We start from the raw sequence: 19,065 nt of genomic DNA on the forward strand, positions 1-19,065 counted from the left end.
CCTTCAGGGCTCAGTTTAGAAACACTCTCAGGGAATCTCGTCTGATCCTATGTACCACTCTGTCATGTCAGGTTCTTTACATTAGCCATAAATGAACTCTTCAGCATTATTTAGTACAATTGAAATAATTGAATGTCCATCTTTTCTAGGTTTTAAAAATTACTTTACTTACTTAAACATAGAGAGAGACAGACACAGAGATTTCCCATCCACTGATTCACTCCCCAAATGTCCACACCAACTGGAGCCAGGAGCCAGGAAGTCAATCTAGGATTCCCACAGGAGTGGCTGGAATGCAACTACGTCAGCCATCATCTGCTGCCTCTCAGGCTCCATGTAACACAAAGCTCAAATCAGAAAAACCAGGACTCAGACCCAGGCACTCTGACATACGATGCAGGATTATCTCTTCACCACTACATTAAACACCCAACCCCACCTTTTCTGTTATATCCCCAAAGCTCAGCCCAATATATGCCAATCAGAAAGCACTGATGAAAATGTAAACGCTTATGTACAGCACGTACCTCTATACTTTACAAATACATGTGTATAAAAAATACATTCATGTCTATGAACTTCCCAACATTTCATAAACTATGTTGTGAGCATGTACACACATGTATGGATATGTACAGTTTGGGGTATACTCACTTATAGTGTATGCATTTACATAAGTCACATGTATTTATGCGTGCGGGTGCATGTGTTATGTCCTCTTCTGGCCTCTCAGTGACAGCTCCGATCTCCTAAAGGCAGCTGGGAGCAGGGCCCCAAGTCTCTCTAAGCTGACAGCTCAATGTAAGTATAAGATCATTCAATGACATTCCAAATGTCAACAAACACTGGCTTGTTCCACTCTGCTACAGGGGAAGTAAGTGGAGGCGGGAAACGGGGAAGCCTGGACATTGAAAGTTGCTTTCTCCTGATGCAGCGCACACTGTGTGGGATGCTAAATGACATCTTACCACTGCTCAGGTTATAACTCTTAGGAAACAGAGCTGGTGAACTCAGCTGCAGCTGCTTACTCACTAAAAGCAGGTATTATCTGGCCCCAAACAGACTGGGACCCTTGCTATTCTTTATCATGAGGCAAAATTCTGGGAGTTCAGCTGAGGAGAAGGCAGGAAAGGAGAAAAGATAGAATAAAGTCTGGGTCACAAAGCAGGAAAAAAGGCAAGGAGCAAGGCTTTTCTGACATTGATTTTATTATTTTAATATGATAAAATTTTTAAAATCACCTATTTGTTAGGCAGAGAGATTTCCCATCCAGTGGTGCACTCCTGAAATGCCAACAACAGCCCGGACTGGACCAGGCTTTGAACCCAGGTCTCCCACATGGGTGGCAAGAACGCAAGTACTTGAACCACCACCAGCTGCCTCCCAAAGTGCACACTGTAGGTAGCTGAAACGGGCAGCAGAGCCTGGACTTGAACCCAGGCACTCAGACAGGAGGCAGGTGTCCCAAGCAGTCTTAACTGCTGTGCCAAATGCCTGCCCCCTACTCTTTTTAGGGGAACAGGAATCTGTGCAGCTGACATTAAGTCACAAGGCATAAAGGTCTGAAATAGTACTATGTCCCTGAACTCCCAGGACCTCAGAAGTCTCCTAGTCTTAACTAATTGCTGGCAGGGTCTGAGCCAAAACTTAAGAGCTGTCATCTCTCTACCTGGACCCTTAAACACACCCGGAACATTAAGTGGCTGGAGGGCAGAAACAAAGGGCTCAAGATCCCTTATTCTTCCCAGACCTGCTCGGTTTACCTCACAGGAGGACATCACAAGTCCAACTGGAAAAAAGTCTTCAGTTCCCCCTTGCACTCTTTCCCTCCTTTTTAAAGCTCAGTGGTGTGGGAGAACCAGCTAAACAGACTCAGGAAAGCTGGCCTGCAGCCCTATTCTTAAGGCCCAGCAGCATCAAGGTGGCCCTGAGTGGCAATGCCACCACATGGGTTGGCTGTTTTCCTGTCTTTCTGTTAGGGAACCTAGAGGCAGGGAGTCATCCACACACCAAAAAGTCTAGTGAACTTCACAGAAGAATTGTTCATGGTCAGCGCCTGCCTCGCCTGGCCGGGCCTTCACATTGCATTTGCTAAGGCCAGCAAGCAGCCTCAGATGCGCTCTGACAGCTGGCATGCTGTCCTCCAGGAGTGCAAGCCTAGCTCTGTGTGCAAGGACTTGATGGAGCTGGTTCTCAACAGTGAGCCAGAAATCACTCCACAAGCACACTGTCCCAAGACCTGGTCCAGTCACAGGTAGAGGAACCAGACCCAGTCTCTCTGGCCTGCAGACATGTCAGGAAGCAAACATACCTGGGCTCAGTTTCAGCCAAGATGACTGAACACTCAAGTGCCAATGAGCCTCAAGGCAAAAGACTGACTGCTGAGCTTTTCCACAAAGCAAGATCTGGACTGAATCTTCATGGACAGGGAACTCACCTGAAGATGTCGGGAGGGGGACACTTCAGATAGGAGAAATGCCACAGGTCAAGGTACAAAGGTAGGGCAGGGCCTCCCCACCTCAGCCAAAGATGAGAAGGAATAAGTAATAGTGGCTCAGTTGCCAGGAGACAAGCAAGAGAGCTGGGTATGGGTCACAGTACAAATAAGCTGGAACACAAAAGACCTGATAGCAGGGAAAAGAAATGGAGTTCATAAATGCTGTCACAAAGCAAAGAACTCAGTGTGCCACAAATACTTCTCTGTCCTATCATTCCTCCACTTGCTCACTTAGCTCTAGCTACACACCAGAAGCCTGCTGCTCTCCCTGCCTAGAAACCATTCTCTCCTCATATCCACAGTCGCCTCCTTTGAATGCCCAACTTAGCACTCAAAATTCTCACAATACCTGCGCTGACCACAGCCACCCCCAATGACTTCTCTCTTTTCTGAGTCTCCAGAGACCACACCCTGACCTCTGATATGTTCTCGCTCTGTGAGCTTGGGAATCACTGGGCTGACTAGCAGAATGAAGTTCCTGAGGCTGTACCAAGTCTGTGGCCCTTACTTACATCACGGAGACATATGAGTCACCCTCAGGGGCTAGGCCTCCTGGAGCAGGGATCCAGGGAGTATGTTCCCACACATCTTTCTTCTGCTTACCTAGAAACACAGCCCAAAGCAGAAACGTATACTTTTTCTGAATGACTCATTCTCTCTCAGGCCTCACTATCCCAGGTGCACAAGGTCCTTGCAGGCCCACAGGTTGGGCGCCAACTCCGAGGAGCTTGGTGCTGCAAGTCTCCACAGCTCTTTCTTACAGGAGCAAGGCTCTGCCAGAGCTGGGAAGGACCAAAATCAGACTGCACGAACTCCCCTTGCAAGCCAGAGATAGCTCAGGGCTAGGAAGGCCAGAAGTCACCCTCACGATGACAGTGGAGAACACCTCTCCAGAGGCTCAGCTCAGGTGCCATCTCTCTTAGAGACAACACAACTCAGTCTAGAGATTCAGCTCTGAGGGACAGCCCTGAAAAACTGGGACTCCTCCGTAAATCTATGACAAACACAGCAGTTGTCATACTCCACCTAGAAGCCTGGTCTCTAAGCAGCTCCCCACTCCCAGAAATAATCATAGCATTTCAGCGCATTTTTAGAGAAGTACAGAAAAAGAGAAAAACAAAAAGGAAGGAGAAGAATGAGAAAAGAAAGCAAGGGAGGGGAGCTCTGAGGCACCAGAGGACCAGAGGGAGCCTCTGAGGGGCTGAGAGACACAGTACCTTCTTCAGATTAATCCATTGCTTGAAGTAATCCGCCACTGGCAAGCCCAAGTACTGGCACTGACCTGGGAGCCTACAAGAAAGAGAAAAGAGAACAAGTTGGGCATACTCATGTTTCAGGCACGAGTCTTAAGCCAGAAGTCCAACAGAGCCTATGTGACAATCAGTCAAAAAGGGCCCACTCCACCCAAGAAACAGACCCTGTCTTCAGCACCGTGAATGTCAACATCCACAATAAGGATCCAGCCGTCAGATCCAAACATGAGGGCCTGGAGATTCCTAGTGAAAAGATCTGCAGCTACCATTTGCAAGGCCTACAGTATGCTAAGTCCCTTACTTACATGCTCACAGCTAATCTTCAAAACAATGCAGCGAGGTAAGTACTGGTGTCCCCATTTTACAGAGAAGAAACGGAGATTCAGAGAGGTTACTCAAGACCCCACAGGTAAAAACATGACAGTGCAGAAAACCAAACCCAATTCTGTGTTCTTTGTGATACACCAATTTGTTGTCATGCCTGTTACAACAGGAGGCTGAGAAAGAAGGCAGGAAGAGAGAGAGGACATGCACTGATTTAGAAATAGTTGGCCAGGGGCTCACATTCAACAAGCCTCTAGCCATGGACCTTTTTTTATACGAGAAGAGACCATGCAGAATGATCGAATGTAAACCAAAAGCCTGTTTTGGGTTTTTTTTGTTTTTTCATTTTTAATTAAAATTTACCAGTTGTTTCTCCCTCTAGTCACTGAGGCTGTTTTCCTCAAACAAATTCATACAACCAAACCTATACTGATATCCAATGAGGATCAAAAACTTGGGACTCAAAAAATAAGAATTAATCCTTATCCAAAGAGTTCAGTTTGTGCAAAGGAATGGACAATAAAAAATAAATCAGTATGAAGTTGAAATATGGAAAAACAGGGAAAGATGTTACTAGAAATACCAAGGGCGAGTGTGGTGGTATAGGGAGTTAAGCGACCGCCTGCAATGCCAACAACCCAAATGAACACTAGTTCATGTCCTGATTGCTTCACTTCTTATCCAGCCATGCTGATATGACTGGAAAAGCAACAGAAGACGGCTCAAATCTTTGAACTCCTGTACCATGTGGGAGACCTGAAAGAAGCTTCTGGCTCCTGGAATTGGACTGGAACAGTTCTAGCCATTGCAGCCATTTGGGGAGTGAACCAGAAGATGAAATATTTTCTTCCTTCTTTCTATCTATTTATCTATCTATCCATCCATCTATAACTCTGCCTCTTAATTCTCTGTGGGGTTTTTTTTAAAAATATTTACTTATTTATTTGAAAAGTATAGTCACAGAAAGAGAGAAGCAGAGACATAGAGAGGGCCTTCATCTCCTGGGTCACTTCCAAATGGCCACAGTGACAGGCTGGGTCAGATTGAAATCAGAAGCCAGAATCTTCTTCCAGATCTCCCACACGGGTGACAGGGGCTCAAGAACTTGGGCCCTCTTCTTGCTGCTTGCCCAGGCACAGCAGCAGGGAGGTGGATTGGAAGTAAAGCAGCTAGGAGGTGAACTGGCATCCATACAGAATGCTAATGTTATAGTTGGTGACTTAACTCACTATACCACAAAATCATCCCCAATTTTTTTTTTAATCTTACTTAGTTTATTAGGGTACAAAGGGTCAAGGGCTACAGAGTGAAAGTGGGTAATACCATTGTTTCCACACTAATATTATCATTTTTCCCTGTATCTGGGGTCAGGGGAGAAACAAAGGGAAAAGCCCCACCCAACCTCCTACCCATCCCAGATCCCCAACGGGAGGCACGCTCCGAGGGTCCTGCTTAAACAGTTTTGATAGTTCATCAGTTCTGGATTGCTGCCAATTTCTCAGTTCCAATCGCAATGAAACCTATTCCAAGTCCACTGGCTGACAGTCTCTTCATGGTTGGGGTTCTAAGATTAGCAGTTCAGTTGGAGGGATCTCCAAAGAAACTTCATCTGAGATGATCCCAGGCCTGATTCTTGCACGAGTTTGCTAGTACACAGTCCAACACCGTCCATCACACCAATCAACTTATGCACATGCTGGTCGTTGGGATTGCTGGGTTCATTCTGTTTCCAGCCTTGTCTTCCTTGTGAGCCAATGGGTGTTGTAGTCCAGCTCGATCCTGCCCACTTCATACTCGGTCTTCACGCAAACCAGTTGGAGCTGCAGCCTAGTTGGGGCGACTCCCCGTAACCCCCACCATGCCTGCCCCCTACACTGGTTCCCATGCTTGCCAGTACGCACCACAGGCTTGTCCAGTCTGTCCCATATCCCATTTAGCTCTCGCACATGTAATTGAAGCCCAGCTCAACCCAACCAACCTACTACCCAGCCCACACACCTATTGGCAGGTGCCCTTCTGTACAGCCACCCCTGTCTCTGTCCTGGTGTTCGTGCTGTCCAGTGAGAGTGGTAGCCCCAAGGGAGGTGCCCACTATTTCCCTTCCAGGCCACAACCACTCCCAGATTATGCACTCTCCAGGTAGTTCTGGCATTTGACTTGACAGAATTAGCTCCCAGTGCCAGCCTCTGCCAGCTAGTGCTGCGGCTAAGCCTAACCAACCCTCACCCACTCTAGTTTTTGCTTGCACCAGTCGGAACAGTCAGCCCACCGTGGCCCTTCCCTTATCTAACTCACGTGAGGTCCACAGGTGTTGTAGCCCTGCCTAGTCTGATCTGCCCCCATCCCAACTCACGCTTTCCAATGGAAGTAGTTGTCCAGCAGGGGAGCCCACATTCCCCGTTGGCTTTGCCTCCTCCCCCTGATTATCACATGTGCTGTTTGGGCACTGCAACCACATCTGGTACGGCTCATCTCACCTTGGCATTCCTTAATGTGTACTAGTATGTGTCGCAACCGAACCTGGCTTGACCCACACTCTGTTCTGGCGCTCGGACTCAACAGCGGTTGATGTGAACAGGTTCAGCCTGGTCTGTCCCCAATCCATGCCATGTGTATGCCAGTGGGATAATTTCCATAGCCTGTTCTGGGCTGTTTCCTGTTGTGTTTCTTGTGCTTACCTGCAGGGACTGTGTCCTGCCAGAGGAGTTGTCCAGGCTCCTCCACCAGAAACTCTCCCAGTGCCAGATTTCACGCATACCAGTGGGTTCATGAGCCAGCCCTGCTCAGTTCGCCTCCTGTCCTAGCAGGAGCAGTGGCATTTCCTGACTGTTCTTCAACCCAATCTGGTTCTTACTGCTGAGTGTTTCAACCCAGCCATGGCTTTTCCATAACCCCATACAGCTCACACATGGTTCAGTAAGGGCTGAGACCTAGCCTAGTCTGTCACACATTTCCCCTGGGCCTGCAGAGCACCAGATGGTGTTGGAGTCTGGCCCAGCTTGGTGCTTGTGTTCCCAGTCCACACTTGTGCCAAGTGAGATTACAATCGTATCCTGATCAGAACGCAGCCCCAATTCCAGCCACAAAATCATCCCCAATTTTTTTAAAAAAATCTTTTTTTCTAAAGATTTGTTTCTATTGGAAATAGAAAGAAAGGTCTTTCATCTGCTGGTTCACTCCCCAAGTGGCCACAATGGTCAGAGCTGAGCCAACCTGAAGTCAAGAGTCAGGAGCTTCTTCCATGTCTCCCATGCAGGTGCAGGGTCCCAAGGCTTCAGGCCATCCTCTCCTGCCTTTCCAGCCCACAAGCAGGGGGCTGAACAAGAAGTGGAGCAGCCAGGACATGAATCCATGCCCATATGGGATCCCAGCACAAGCAAGGCGAGAACTTAGTCACTGAGCCATTGCGGCAGGCTCCCCTCAAAAAAAAAAAAAAACAAAACAATTTTAAGACAAAAACAACATCAAAGGCTCACCCTGGAAGGTCCAAGGGTCGTCCAGCCTTCCCTTCATTTCCTTCAGAAATTCAATAGTAACTCAGAGGAAGCCAACCTCCATGTTTCAAGCACCATGGTAAGGACTGATGTCTGGTAAGATCCAAGGTGCCTTACCTGAGAGGCGGGTTCCTCTCAAATATCCAGGTCACACGGCGGCATTAACTAGAACTGCTCAGGGTCCTGGTAGGGAAATGCTGGCTGAAGCCAAGGCAATCATGGGGTAATTCACAGAGGATGTAACCAATTTGGGTTTTAAACACAAGGGTTTTAAATATGAAAAGTAACCTCAGGACTCAGAATGTGGCTGCCTAAGAAGCAGAACTGTAATCTGTCTGAATAATTTCTTTATTTTCTCCAATATTTTTTTTCATGTTCCTTATCCTGAGTATTTGTGAAGGAGCATACTGAGCTGAGCTATTTCAGAGAAATCACGTGAAGGCCTAGAAACAAAGGAGGCCACCAGACACAGCACAGGAACAGGTCCGAGGACTAGTGAGCACAAAGCAGGGAGCAGCTATCTCGCTTTCTGCCGGCCAACCCCAGCAGACACAGTCCAGGAGAGAGATCTTCTGGTTTTGACCTGTCTGGGGGAACAAGAGGCCTCCTCCTCTTCAGTAGGACTTCAAGGGCAAACGACAGCTGGTTCTTGGAGGAGGATGGAGACACACACACACACACACAGAATGGCTATAATGAACACAGAGCAGACACAGAATATCAGTGTCAGATAAGGGTCAACAGTTATCCTGAGTGCCATTCTGCACCCCAAATCTGACTGACATACACAGGGACTAGGGACCAGAATTTTCTCTTGGGGACCAGCATCACTGGCAAAAGGTGGGTTAGTCTTCATCACGCCCAATTAAAAAAAAAAAAAAAAAGATGATATTGAGGCTCAGAAAAGAAAAAGAATTTGCTCAATTATACAAGCCAATGGTCAAAACAGAATGTGAGGCTTCTGACTGTACAGGCAGCACTCAGACTTCCAGAAAGGCAAAACTTTAGAGAAGCAGACAGAGTGGTGGTCACTGCTCAGTCACACCTGGGTTCAAGGTTCTTAGGAGTCTATGGATAAAAGGACCCTGGGCACAAAGGTCTGAATGCTGCAAGTTCCTGCCAGATCTCCATCCCAAGTAAAGTGCCACTGGCAGTCAGCCCTGGATTAGCCTAGAGGCATGAATGTGCAGGCAGGTTTATGGTGCCCAGGTCTCCATGCAGCTGGATTCACTGGGCACAAAGCTCCTCAACTGCCCAAACATCATCTGGTCATACTTATTACTGCTGCCCAATGAAATTTTATGCACCGAGTCCACAGGTGTGATTTCCCCTTCTTTATGAGGGTCGGCATGACATCACTGATAGCCAATAGAAAGGAGCCAATTATGTCCAGGCCATAAAAAGGAATGGGATTTTTTTCAATCAAATCAAAACTTCCTTCAGCTTCATGAATGCAAGGGGCCCCTTTAAGGAAGGGCCCCCTAGTCCTGCCTATGGCTCTAAACCAAGGGACATAATCACTTTGCAAAGACTGTGAGGCCTAGGGCCACAACAGGATTTCACCCTTGGCATTCACCATATGGACATGTTCTATCACTCCGGATGCTCATTCCCTGCACAGACCCTGCTGTGCTCCTCACAACTTCATCCAGGGGAAAGTTGGAGAAAAAGGGGTACCACCCAAGTTCCCTTAGTACTTCTTTTGGATAACAAAGAAGAAAGCAGAGAGCCCTTCCACCTGTCTACACAAAGGAAAATGGAAGTGGGAGAAGAAATCATCCCCTCAAGCATACAGAATCAAACAAAAGAAGCCCGCATCCCCACCCCACCCCACCCCACTCCTATTTCAGCCCTACCACCTGCAATCGAGCTACTCTGGCTGGCCCAGACAGCTCTGATGGCAAACAGGTGTGGTGAGCTCGGCGCCAGCCAAGTCAGGGCAGTTGCTCATTAAGGGAACACCCTCCTCGCTAATGGGTATGGCCAAGGTGGAGCCATTGTGAGCAGGAGCGCAGCTTTGAAGACGAAATGAGGCAGAGCTGGGGGAGAGCTGCTAGGCTTGAGCCAAGGAGACCAGCAGCATGGAGGAGGTCTGACAGCCAGGCTGGGGAAAAGACACCAACAGCCAGCACCATCCAGAGAACAGGACCCACAGTGAGAAAGGTCACGAACATTCCCCCTTAGGTGCCTTTCTCTCTGTACATCTTAGGGACAAACCCAACTTAGGAAGATCCAAGTCACTCCAGTAGATCCAAATCCTTAAAGATAAAGGAGGCAAGACTGGAGACATCCATTTTTCCTCTTGGGAAAAATGGGATCTGGGTCTCAGAGGGATGTGGATGTCAGTCCTGATGACCACAGCTCTAAGACGTGTGCAGGAGCTCATCTGCAGGTGCACTGGCTGCATTTCCTCTGACATGAAGAGAGGTGGAGCCACTAAGGCGAGGTGAAAGCAGGGAGACAGACCCTGTCTTCTTCAAAGTCATCATGGGACCCCAGAGGCACAGAGGAAGAACGTTGTCTCAGGAAGAACCAGGTAGGAGAGAAGACAGCCTATCAGCCATGGGGAAGACAGTGACAACGACACACCTCTGAAAGGGTTGGGAGGAGGGGCTGTTTCCACACTTGCTCACTCCAACACAAACACCTGCAGAGACACTGTTGCGCATCTTAGCCTGGGCCCCAGGCTGGGAGTCCTCCCTACTCAGAGCCTCCACAGTCAGCACCAGGTGAGTCTGGATCCAGCACGTGCAGGCTGCCCTAGAGACAGCACTTAGCTGGGGACGTGGCTCTTTGTCTCTCCTGTTTCCTTTCCCCCACCCAGAGGAGATAAACAGACCCAGGGTGATAAACGGCCCGCCTTTCACGATCACTTTTCCTCAAGTTGAGGGAGAGGAGCCGGTGATGGATGGGCTGGAATTTGGTTATCAGGAAGGGCTGTCAGCCAGAGGTGCCTATCTCCTCCCCCACTATGCAGGGCATCATTACACTGTGGCATCGAGGTAAAATATGACCAAGGGGAGGGAAGGAAGAAAGAGGGGAAGGCTGGGCTTACACACGGAGCAAATTGAGCAACAATGAGAGCAGGCACGAAGCTAGGGCGTTAGTTATCTCCTGTGACACCTTTTATCTCTGCACAAATTGGTCCTTCCTCCCCCACTGCATCCTTTTATACAAACAGAGGCAGACACAATGTGTCACCACTGCAGTAGCATGGCAATTTAACCCGAATTAGTGAGGGGGTCAAGCTAGGAAATAGGGGTTTCTCATTTCAACAGGTTCCCTACTCACAGCTCTGAACCAACATATTGAGGGGAGGAGGGTAGAGAGAAAGCAGTCTCATAATTGAATTCACTCACTTGGCCACTGCTGATGTATAAAAAATTAATGTTCAAGCTTCCAACTTATCAAAGCTGGTTAATATCCATCTCACCTGCAAGGTGCACCAAGTCAGAAGGTACGGCACAGCCCGCCCCAGGCAGGCCCAGCACTCAGTATGTTGTTAGCTAATGTAGGAATTGATTAAGAACAGCAAGGCAAAGAATAGCCCCACCCAGAGACATTGGCCCCAAGCCAGAAATACATACAAGAAGCCCACCGAGCTAAATATGGGGACCATGGGTGTTCTAGGGGTTGATCACATCAATGATGGTCCTTGACAGTTCAAGGATACACTGGAGTCTACAGAAAGGAAAAGAAGACATCCAGGGTCCCCGCTCAAACAGAAGATGCGCCAGGCATTTAATCAGGATATCCTCTGTGCACCACCCCCAGCCAACACACACACTGCTGTGCCTGAACCCGAGGATGCCAACAGCAGCACTGACAGCACTGGCAAGGCTAAAAGAGCAGAGCAGAGAGGAACTGGCTCGTTCTCCAGGGACCTTGCCCACTGTGAGACTCTGAGGTTATAAAGGGCCCTGAAGGGTGGCGAGTGCATTTAACCTTCATCCAAAACTATGGTTGCACTGCACTAAGAGACAATTTGGTCAAGTGGCCACAGATCCTTGGGCAAGTGGCATGACCGCCATGCCCCACTCTGTGAAAGTTAAGGCAGGCAAGCGAGGGAAACATGCTTTAGAATGAGGGCTCTATAACAAAGGTTTTATGACAAGGAAGGGACTCTGATTATAAGGAAATCAGCTGAGACAAACCTACCACAGCATTTGGAGATGCTTCTAGGCCACCTGCATTTATAGGACAGTGCCTTGGTCAGAAAAAGATACTAGAGAAACCTTGCTGGGAGACTTCCAGAAATCATTCAACAGTTTCAAAAACAAATTCTAAGAAGCTTAGGCTTGAGGATAGGAGCTTTTATGAATAGAGGTGGCATCTCTTTCCAAATCCGAATAATCAGCACACAAATACCAATGAACAAAAGCCAAGATCCCAGTCAGCCATAAAATAAGAGAAGGCTCTCACCTGAACTCACTACCACACCGCCCCCAATCTACTACTAAGGCCCTTAAAGACACAAGCTAATCAGACCTGATTCCTAAATTCAGAAAGCTTCCAGCTTCATACAGAAGATAACTGCAGTACAAACAATTATTATAAATGACTGCTAAGAAAGGGCTATCTTGTGTTGGAGGGCAATATTGGGGCACACTTACCATGACTCAGTTTCAAGCCAGCATGCTCACTCCCTCTCACCCCCCACCCTCACACCATGCCCACCTCCCTCCATTCTCTGCCTATCCATGGCCCTGGGAGTATGCACTGCCAACTCCTCAGCCCACTTTGCCCTCATTCGCTTGCTCCCATCCTCTGGGACAGCTGCAGGTTACAATTCCAACCACAAGCTTCAGAAAGATGATACACTTGCTGGAGCCTGCAAAGGGTCAGGAGAGAGTACTGTTTGAAATACCAGCGTGACAGCTGGCTCCTTGTCTGTCTCTTCCTCCACCCCTCCCTCCCCAAACTTGTCATGGTACAAGAAGTCTATAAGCAGCCCATCAGCTTTAAATATCAGTGTGCGTGAAGCAGGAGCACGAGAGCGAGGGAGCGGGAAGCAGACAGCAAGCGCCTCTGTCGCCACTGCCTGTCAGGGAACACTAATGAATTTCACCACCAGCAGCCATGCTTCAGATGGGGTGGGGGTGCAGGCCAGTTTTCTAGGGAGAACGCTCACAGTATTAAAACATCTTTTCCCACCACACTATTAGCACATGTCAGGATGGTACTGGGAATTCTGGCCCACCTAGGACCTTCAAGAGAAGAGCTGGGATCGGACAAGTCCCTCTGTGCTCCTAACCATGAAGAAAGTGCAAGTGTGTGGCAGCAGGGAGTCACCAGAGCCACTCAGTTATGGGGAGTGACCTCGGGCAGGTCTCCTCCTGACTTTCCCGGCATCACCCCAGCCCATCTCACACAGGCAGGCTTAAAAGGATTGGACAAGGAAGGCCTCAAGCAAAGAGATGACAACCACGCCCTTCTGGCCAAACATAATCCCACTCCACTTAAACTTCAGCTAATTTATTGCACAGTTAAGCACCCTTAAAGTACAGTCCAACCCTTCCAGGCCTTGCAGAAAGAGAAGGTAAGGATGATGGTAGCAACTCAAAAATATCAGGATCAAGAGTTGCTTATAGGGCCCGGTGGCGTGCCCTAGCGGCTAAAGTCCTCGCTTTGAAGGCCCCGGGATCCCATATGGGCGCTGGTTCTAATCCCGGCAGTTCCACTTCCCATCCAACTCCCTGCTTGTGGCCTGGGAAAGCAGTCGAGGATGGCCCAAAGATTTGGAACCCTGCACCTGCGTGGGAGACCTGGAGGAGGTTCCTGGTTCCCGGCTTTGGATCGGCACAGCATCGGCCCACTGCGGCTCACTTGGGGAGTGAATCATCGGACAGAAGACCTTCCTCTCTGTCTCTCCTCCTCTCTGTATATCTGACTTTGTAATAAAATAAATAAATCTTAAAAAAAAAGAGTTGCTTCTAATTTCACAGATGAGGAAATGGAGGTTGAGAGTGGCAATGTTTCTTTCCCAAGATCGTACAACAGGAATGTAGCAGGGCCAAGGACATGAACTCAGGCTTCTTTAATTCTATGATTACCAAGCAGCTGCTCTAGGGAAAGACGGATCACCTCACTGTCTCCTGCCCTATCCTCGACTGCCAGGTCCTGCCCTTTCCCTCCACTCACTTCCCCTGGAGTATATGCATCTCTGGTCTGGCATGGGCCATAGCTGCCATGTAGCACTGGGCTGGGCTCCCAGCCAGGGTGGACCCAGCCAGGCAGAGAAAGCCCTGGGAGTGAGCCAAGCTATCACCTGAGAGTTTCCCCAGCTCTGAGTACCACGGCAGCAGGCATCAGCCTTCCCCCGAGTGCCCTTTGCACAACTCTGATCAGCAATGTCTGATCTGGCAATGACCTGTTGTGCAGGGGCAAATGACATCAAATTTTCTCTTGGTTTCCCTATGGTACAGACGAAAGGCCATCACCTGCGTCTGAATCTGGCAGCACAGCTGGAAGTGTTCCCAGACACGCTGCTCTGGACAGTTCCCAACAGAAACCAGAACACAGGCAGAAGAAGAGGAATGCCCCTTAGGCTAGGTTGCTGGTCTTTCCATGAAAAACTCATCTCAAATTCCCTCATGCCCAGCAGCTACCCAAAGCACCCAGAAGGTAGTGCATGCATCACAAAATCTCCTTGCTCCATGGCTGTTTAGCTCACCTGTGAACTCCCTCTACTCCCACTTCTCCCCACAAGAACCCACATGAAGCATGCAAGCGCCACAGTCTATAAGAAGGTGTAACATGCACCCTTCCAGTGCCGCAAGTACTCTACAATGCCTTAAAAGTTGCATCTTCCTAGCCCCCTCCTGGTCCTTCTCACAGCAACTCTTCCAGGAAAGAGTGCAGTGCCCCACCTGTTGTACAGAAGTCCTAGAGCTGGCATCAACACCTGACAGTCTTCTCCAGATGGAATGGCAGAAGGCTCTCTTTCCCAGATGAAATGGCAGAAGCTCCAGCTGGAAATGGGGAAACAGACTAGCAGGTGCATGATGACAGGTTCCCAGTGCACTTTGGTCAGTTGATGAACTTTTTTTCCTTTGCCAAGGAAATCAGAAGCTCCTTAGCATTTGGGTCATCTCCAAGACACCTTGCTCTTTCTACTACAGGGACTACCTGGCCTGTTGCCACCTTAACTCCAAGACTGGGCAGCCTTTACATGGCTTACAATGCCCTCTGGAGGTTCTGTTAGAGAGGCTCCCTGATAGTACTTAGGCACTGGGCTGGCCTCTGCTCAAGGACACAGCTGTTGCCCTGGTTCCAGCTCCCTAACTCCTCCCAGATGTGTAAACACTTCACCTACACAGACTCACACTTCTGGTTGGGCATGAGGACAGGCTGGTGTTTTTTTTTTTTTTTAAGATTTTATTCATTTTTTATTACAGCCAGATATACACAGAGAAGGAGAGACAGAGAGGAAGATCTTCTGTCTGATGATTCACTCCCCAAGTGAGCCGCAACAGGCCGATGCGCGCCGATCCAAAGCTGGGAACCTGGAACCTCCTCCGGGTCTCCCATGCGGGTGCAGTGTCCCAATGCATTGGGCCGTCCTCGACTGCTTTCCCAGGCCACAAGCAGGGAGCTGGATGGGAAGTGGAGCTGCCGGGATTAGAACTGGCGCCCATATGGGATCCCGGGGCCTTCAAGGCGAGGACTCTAGCCGCTAGGCCACGCTGCCGGGCCCAGGAGGCTGGTGGTTTTTACACTGGGCCCCATGGAGCATTGGCATTCTCAGGAGCAGCAACAGGCTATTTCATGGACTTGAAAGCAAGAGGCCAAGTAGACCAGCATACCCCAGCTTCAACCAAGAAATTTAAACTGAATTTTGAGCTTTAACATTTTACTTTATTTTTTAAAGCTTACTGTTAAAAACTACTCCCCATCTATGGTGCTGCTCTGGTCTATAGAATTTATTTTGTGTCTTCTTCATAATTTTTTCATAGTCTACCTTAGTTAAGACTCCGCATGTGCTGGTCTTTTTGGCCTGACACCTGGTGGTCCCACAGCGCACAACACAGTACTTATGGGCCTGGACTAACTCTCAACAGGACCTGACTTTGGGTCACTGCTGAAGGCCAGCACCTCCAGGATGTGCATGCTTAATGCCTTCCATGGCTGTCTCCAGCAGCATTCCCTGAGAAAACAGCTGCAGTGGGGGGTAACTGACATTTATAAGCAGGTCCGAGTGAAGATGCGTGACACATGTCACTTTTAAATCAACAAAGAAGACTCATGCTATCATGATCAATCATCTAAATCAAAATGCAGGGGATCAAACAAACTTTTCCATTTGGCCAATCTTTGGGTAAAATGCAGCATATTCCAACAGGAACTGTCATTCATTACAAGTTTCTAATCCCTGAATGTGGAACCATGGGGACAAAGGTTGATGCTCATCCACTGAGCACTCATGGGTCTGTCTCTTGGCTTCAGGTGGCCTACAGAGGAGTCATTAGCCCCACAACTCTGATTGCAGGGTGGAAAATGGGTGAACCTTCTTGGCCCCATCAAGCAAGGCCACTGCCTGGGCCTTTTTGCCCAGCTAGTTTTTGGAGGGAGCAGAAAAAAAAAAGGCACCAGAACCACTTGTTACTAGGCCCTGGATTCCCTTAACCCCAGGGAAAGGAAGGTAGCAAAGCAGCCTTCTCTTCCCGCCACCCCCACAAGCCTCCCAGCAGGGCCAGGAAGGACAGCCATTAGTGTGTGCCTCAGCAGACAATGGGGAGGAGAAGTCTCCAGAGCAAAGGACAACTGCAGCAATTAGAATGCAGGGAGGTTCAGAAGCTATTTAACTGGGTGACCCCTGAGGTCGCTGCATCTGACTCCCATCCCTGGATAAATATTGTATGAGAGGGGAGGGGGCGAGCGAGGGAGCCATCGGAAGACTGCTCCTCCTTCCTCTCCTTTCCTCTCCCCACCTCACAAAGCCGCCTCCAGCAGACACACACCATACACCAAGAACATTGTTTACAGCCCTGACAGTCAGAGCAATCATTCTACTAACCAAGAGGGAATGGACAGAGTCGACTTACCAAAAATTGACTGTGGCAATTGAAGAACTAGGGCTGGTGGAGGAGGGGAGCCAGGCCAAGACAGACGAAAGGCTTCCTCCGCATCCGGGGTCCAGCTGAAGCAAATACTCTCCCCATCATCCCAAACCCCCAAGCCCCCCCAAGCAGGCGAGACTGAACCCAAGTAGCAGGGAATAAACCAGAGCGGTGCACCCTTTCACCTGCTGCATCCCCACAACCCCCACCAATCGAAAGACTACTGGAACTCATCACTATCCAGGTGCTTCTTAATGAGTGCACTGGCTCCCTGCGAGAGGGAAGCCTGACTAGCCACAAGCTACTTAGCCCGCTGGACCCTTGGTGGACCCAGTGGGAAAAAGCCAAGAGCAAAAAAGTCAGGCGTCACAGGAAGGGGTCAGGGTGGGGGAAGAAGAGCCAAGTGGGTGCGCCTCAGCCCCAACGTGCTGCTCCTCCAGTCCTGCTCTAATGCACCCTGACATGCCTCTGAAGACAGAGAGCTGTTTGCAGTCAGCACCGTGATTTGTTAGTAATTATTTCCATGGTGTCACATTGCTGTCACTCTGTTAACAAAGAGACAGGCTGCCTCGGGCTGCCTGCAAGAAAGAGGCGCAGAGAAAAAGGCCTGTCAAACTCCGGGATTCTCTGGGCTGGCTGGCTTTCTTCCCCAAACCGACATCCTCACAGGCTTGGGAAGAAACAGTTTTACAGAACGATCAAGTCTGAGCTGTGTCACCCTTTAGCTAGGGACACTGAGAACTTACCTTACCATTTCACAGCCATCCTTCCCAAGCCTTACAAAGCTAAGCCCCCAGAGTCCAAAGATCATTCTGATACAGGCCAGGATGCCAGCTGTAGCCAGGAGGTGCCCTGGCCTTCAACTCCCAAGACCCTAACTCCCTGACTTTTCTTCCTTACTCGGTATTCACAGCATCTCATTTGAACCTAGCAACTTAACAGAAACCTAAGTAGCTGCAGTATTAACCTAGGTGGAGTTAGGGAGAATGTGATGGCAGGATTTCTTTCCTTCCTGAATTTGCCACCCACAGTTCAGGGGGGAAGCACCTCAGGACTAACACCTTTCTGGCCTCCATGTGCCTGCGCACCTACAAGGAGGTTCCCATGGAGCTGACCTGTCTTTCCCAGGCCTGATCTGCACAGGCACCTGCCCTCGGAGAACTGGTGGCTGCTTTAGTACAAAGTACTGTCTCCATTACCCTGGGTGGGAATTACAGGACAGATTGGCAAGCACTGACAAAGCAGAGGTCACTCACCTCACAGGCATGGAAAGTTGCAGATTACTTCTCTCCTCTCACAGAGGGAATCAGACTCTAAGATAGTGTAAGGGAGGCACCAATACTGAGAAACCCTTTCACTGCCAAGCAACTGCTAATGCCACTTTTACCAGCACTGGCAAGAAAAGAAGACAAAGGCCCATAAGCCTGAGAGAAGGCCAGCTGAGGTGGCCAGCGCTGCTGTCACCTAGCTTCTACAAAACCCTAAGGGACACAGGTGCCTGGATAAGAACAAGGCTCTTCTGGAGTTAGGGTCCAGAAGGATTGGACAGCACCAGCCGCATGCAGTGAAATGCAAGCTCCATGGAGGCAGGAGGTTGGAACATTTGTTCTCTTGGTTCACTACTGTGCCCTCGATACTTGGAACTGTGCAAAGCACATGGGGGGGGGGGGGGGGGGCGATCAACATCCACCTGCCAGGATGGTGCAAAGGCCACTTCCACAGGTCAGGACCCAACCTCTCCCTATCAAAGGACCTCAGAGCAGAAAGAGGCCACTGCAGCTCCCAGAACAGACGTGGCCCAAGGACTGAAATCAGGTAATAAGGAAGGAGATTCTCATTACAGACTGAACATCATATACTCATTCAACAAACATGCTGGACAACTAAAGACAGAAGATCCAACAAAAGAATAAACCAACAAACTGAATTATACAATGAAATAAATAGCAACAAAAGGATGCCCTACTATCATATTCAACATGGATTAATCTCATACAGAATATTCAGACACAAAAGAGTACAATATCTTGTTCATATCTAAGTCAAGAATGGGCCAAACTAGCCAAAAGTAACAAGTCATACTCTAACACCAGGAAGTACGGAAAGAATTTTGACTGGCAAAGAACACAGAGAAACTTTCTGGGATGATGGAAAAGTTCTGGCCAAATTTGAGAATTGGCTACATAGGTGTGTATTTATATAAAAATATATCAAGCTATTTATTATATACAGAATATTATCTGTATATGTTATGTGACCTAGTATGCCTATGTCACATCTCAATTTTAAAAATTTCAAAAGTTGATAATAGTCACACAAAGTTTTCTTTTAAAAAAAAAATATATATATATATATTTTTTTTTTTTTTTTTTTTTTACTAGGAAGGCAGCTTAGATTCACAGAGAGGAGGGACAGAGAGTAAGAGTTTCCATCCACTG

At 48.7% G+C, this 19,065-nt stretch overlaps 1 protein-coding gene across 6 annotated transcripts in view; it reads right to left on the minus strand.

Moving 5' to 3' along the window:
• ERI3 (ERI1 exoribonuclease family member 3) overlaps nucleotides 1–19,065 on the minus strand; it is a 143,646-nt gene that overhangs the window by 64,846 nt on the left and 59,735 nt on the right. For all 6 annotated transcript variants that reach the window (XM_036494663.2, XM_012930867.2, XM_004598920.4 and 3 more), the window contains one exon: nucleotides 3,715–3,787. In XM_036494663.2, coding sequence (XP_036350556.1) covers nucleotides 3,715–3,787 — 73 coding nt within the window. The remainder of the gene's footprint in view (nucleotides 1–3,714; nucleotides 3,788–19,065) is intronic.

This window comes from Ochotona princeps, chromosome 2 (assembly GCF_030435755.1).
Source record: "Ochotona princeps isolate mOchPri1 chromosome 2, mOchPri1.hap1, whole genome shotgun sequence".
NCBI classification, from domain to species: domain Eukaryota; kingdom Metazoa; phylum Chordata; class Mammalia; order Lagomorpha; family Ochotonidae; genus Ochotona; species Ochotona princeps.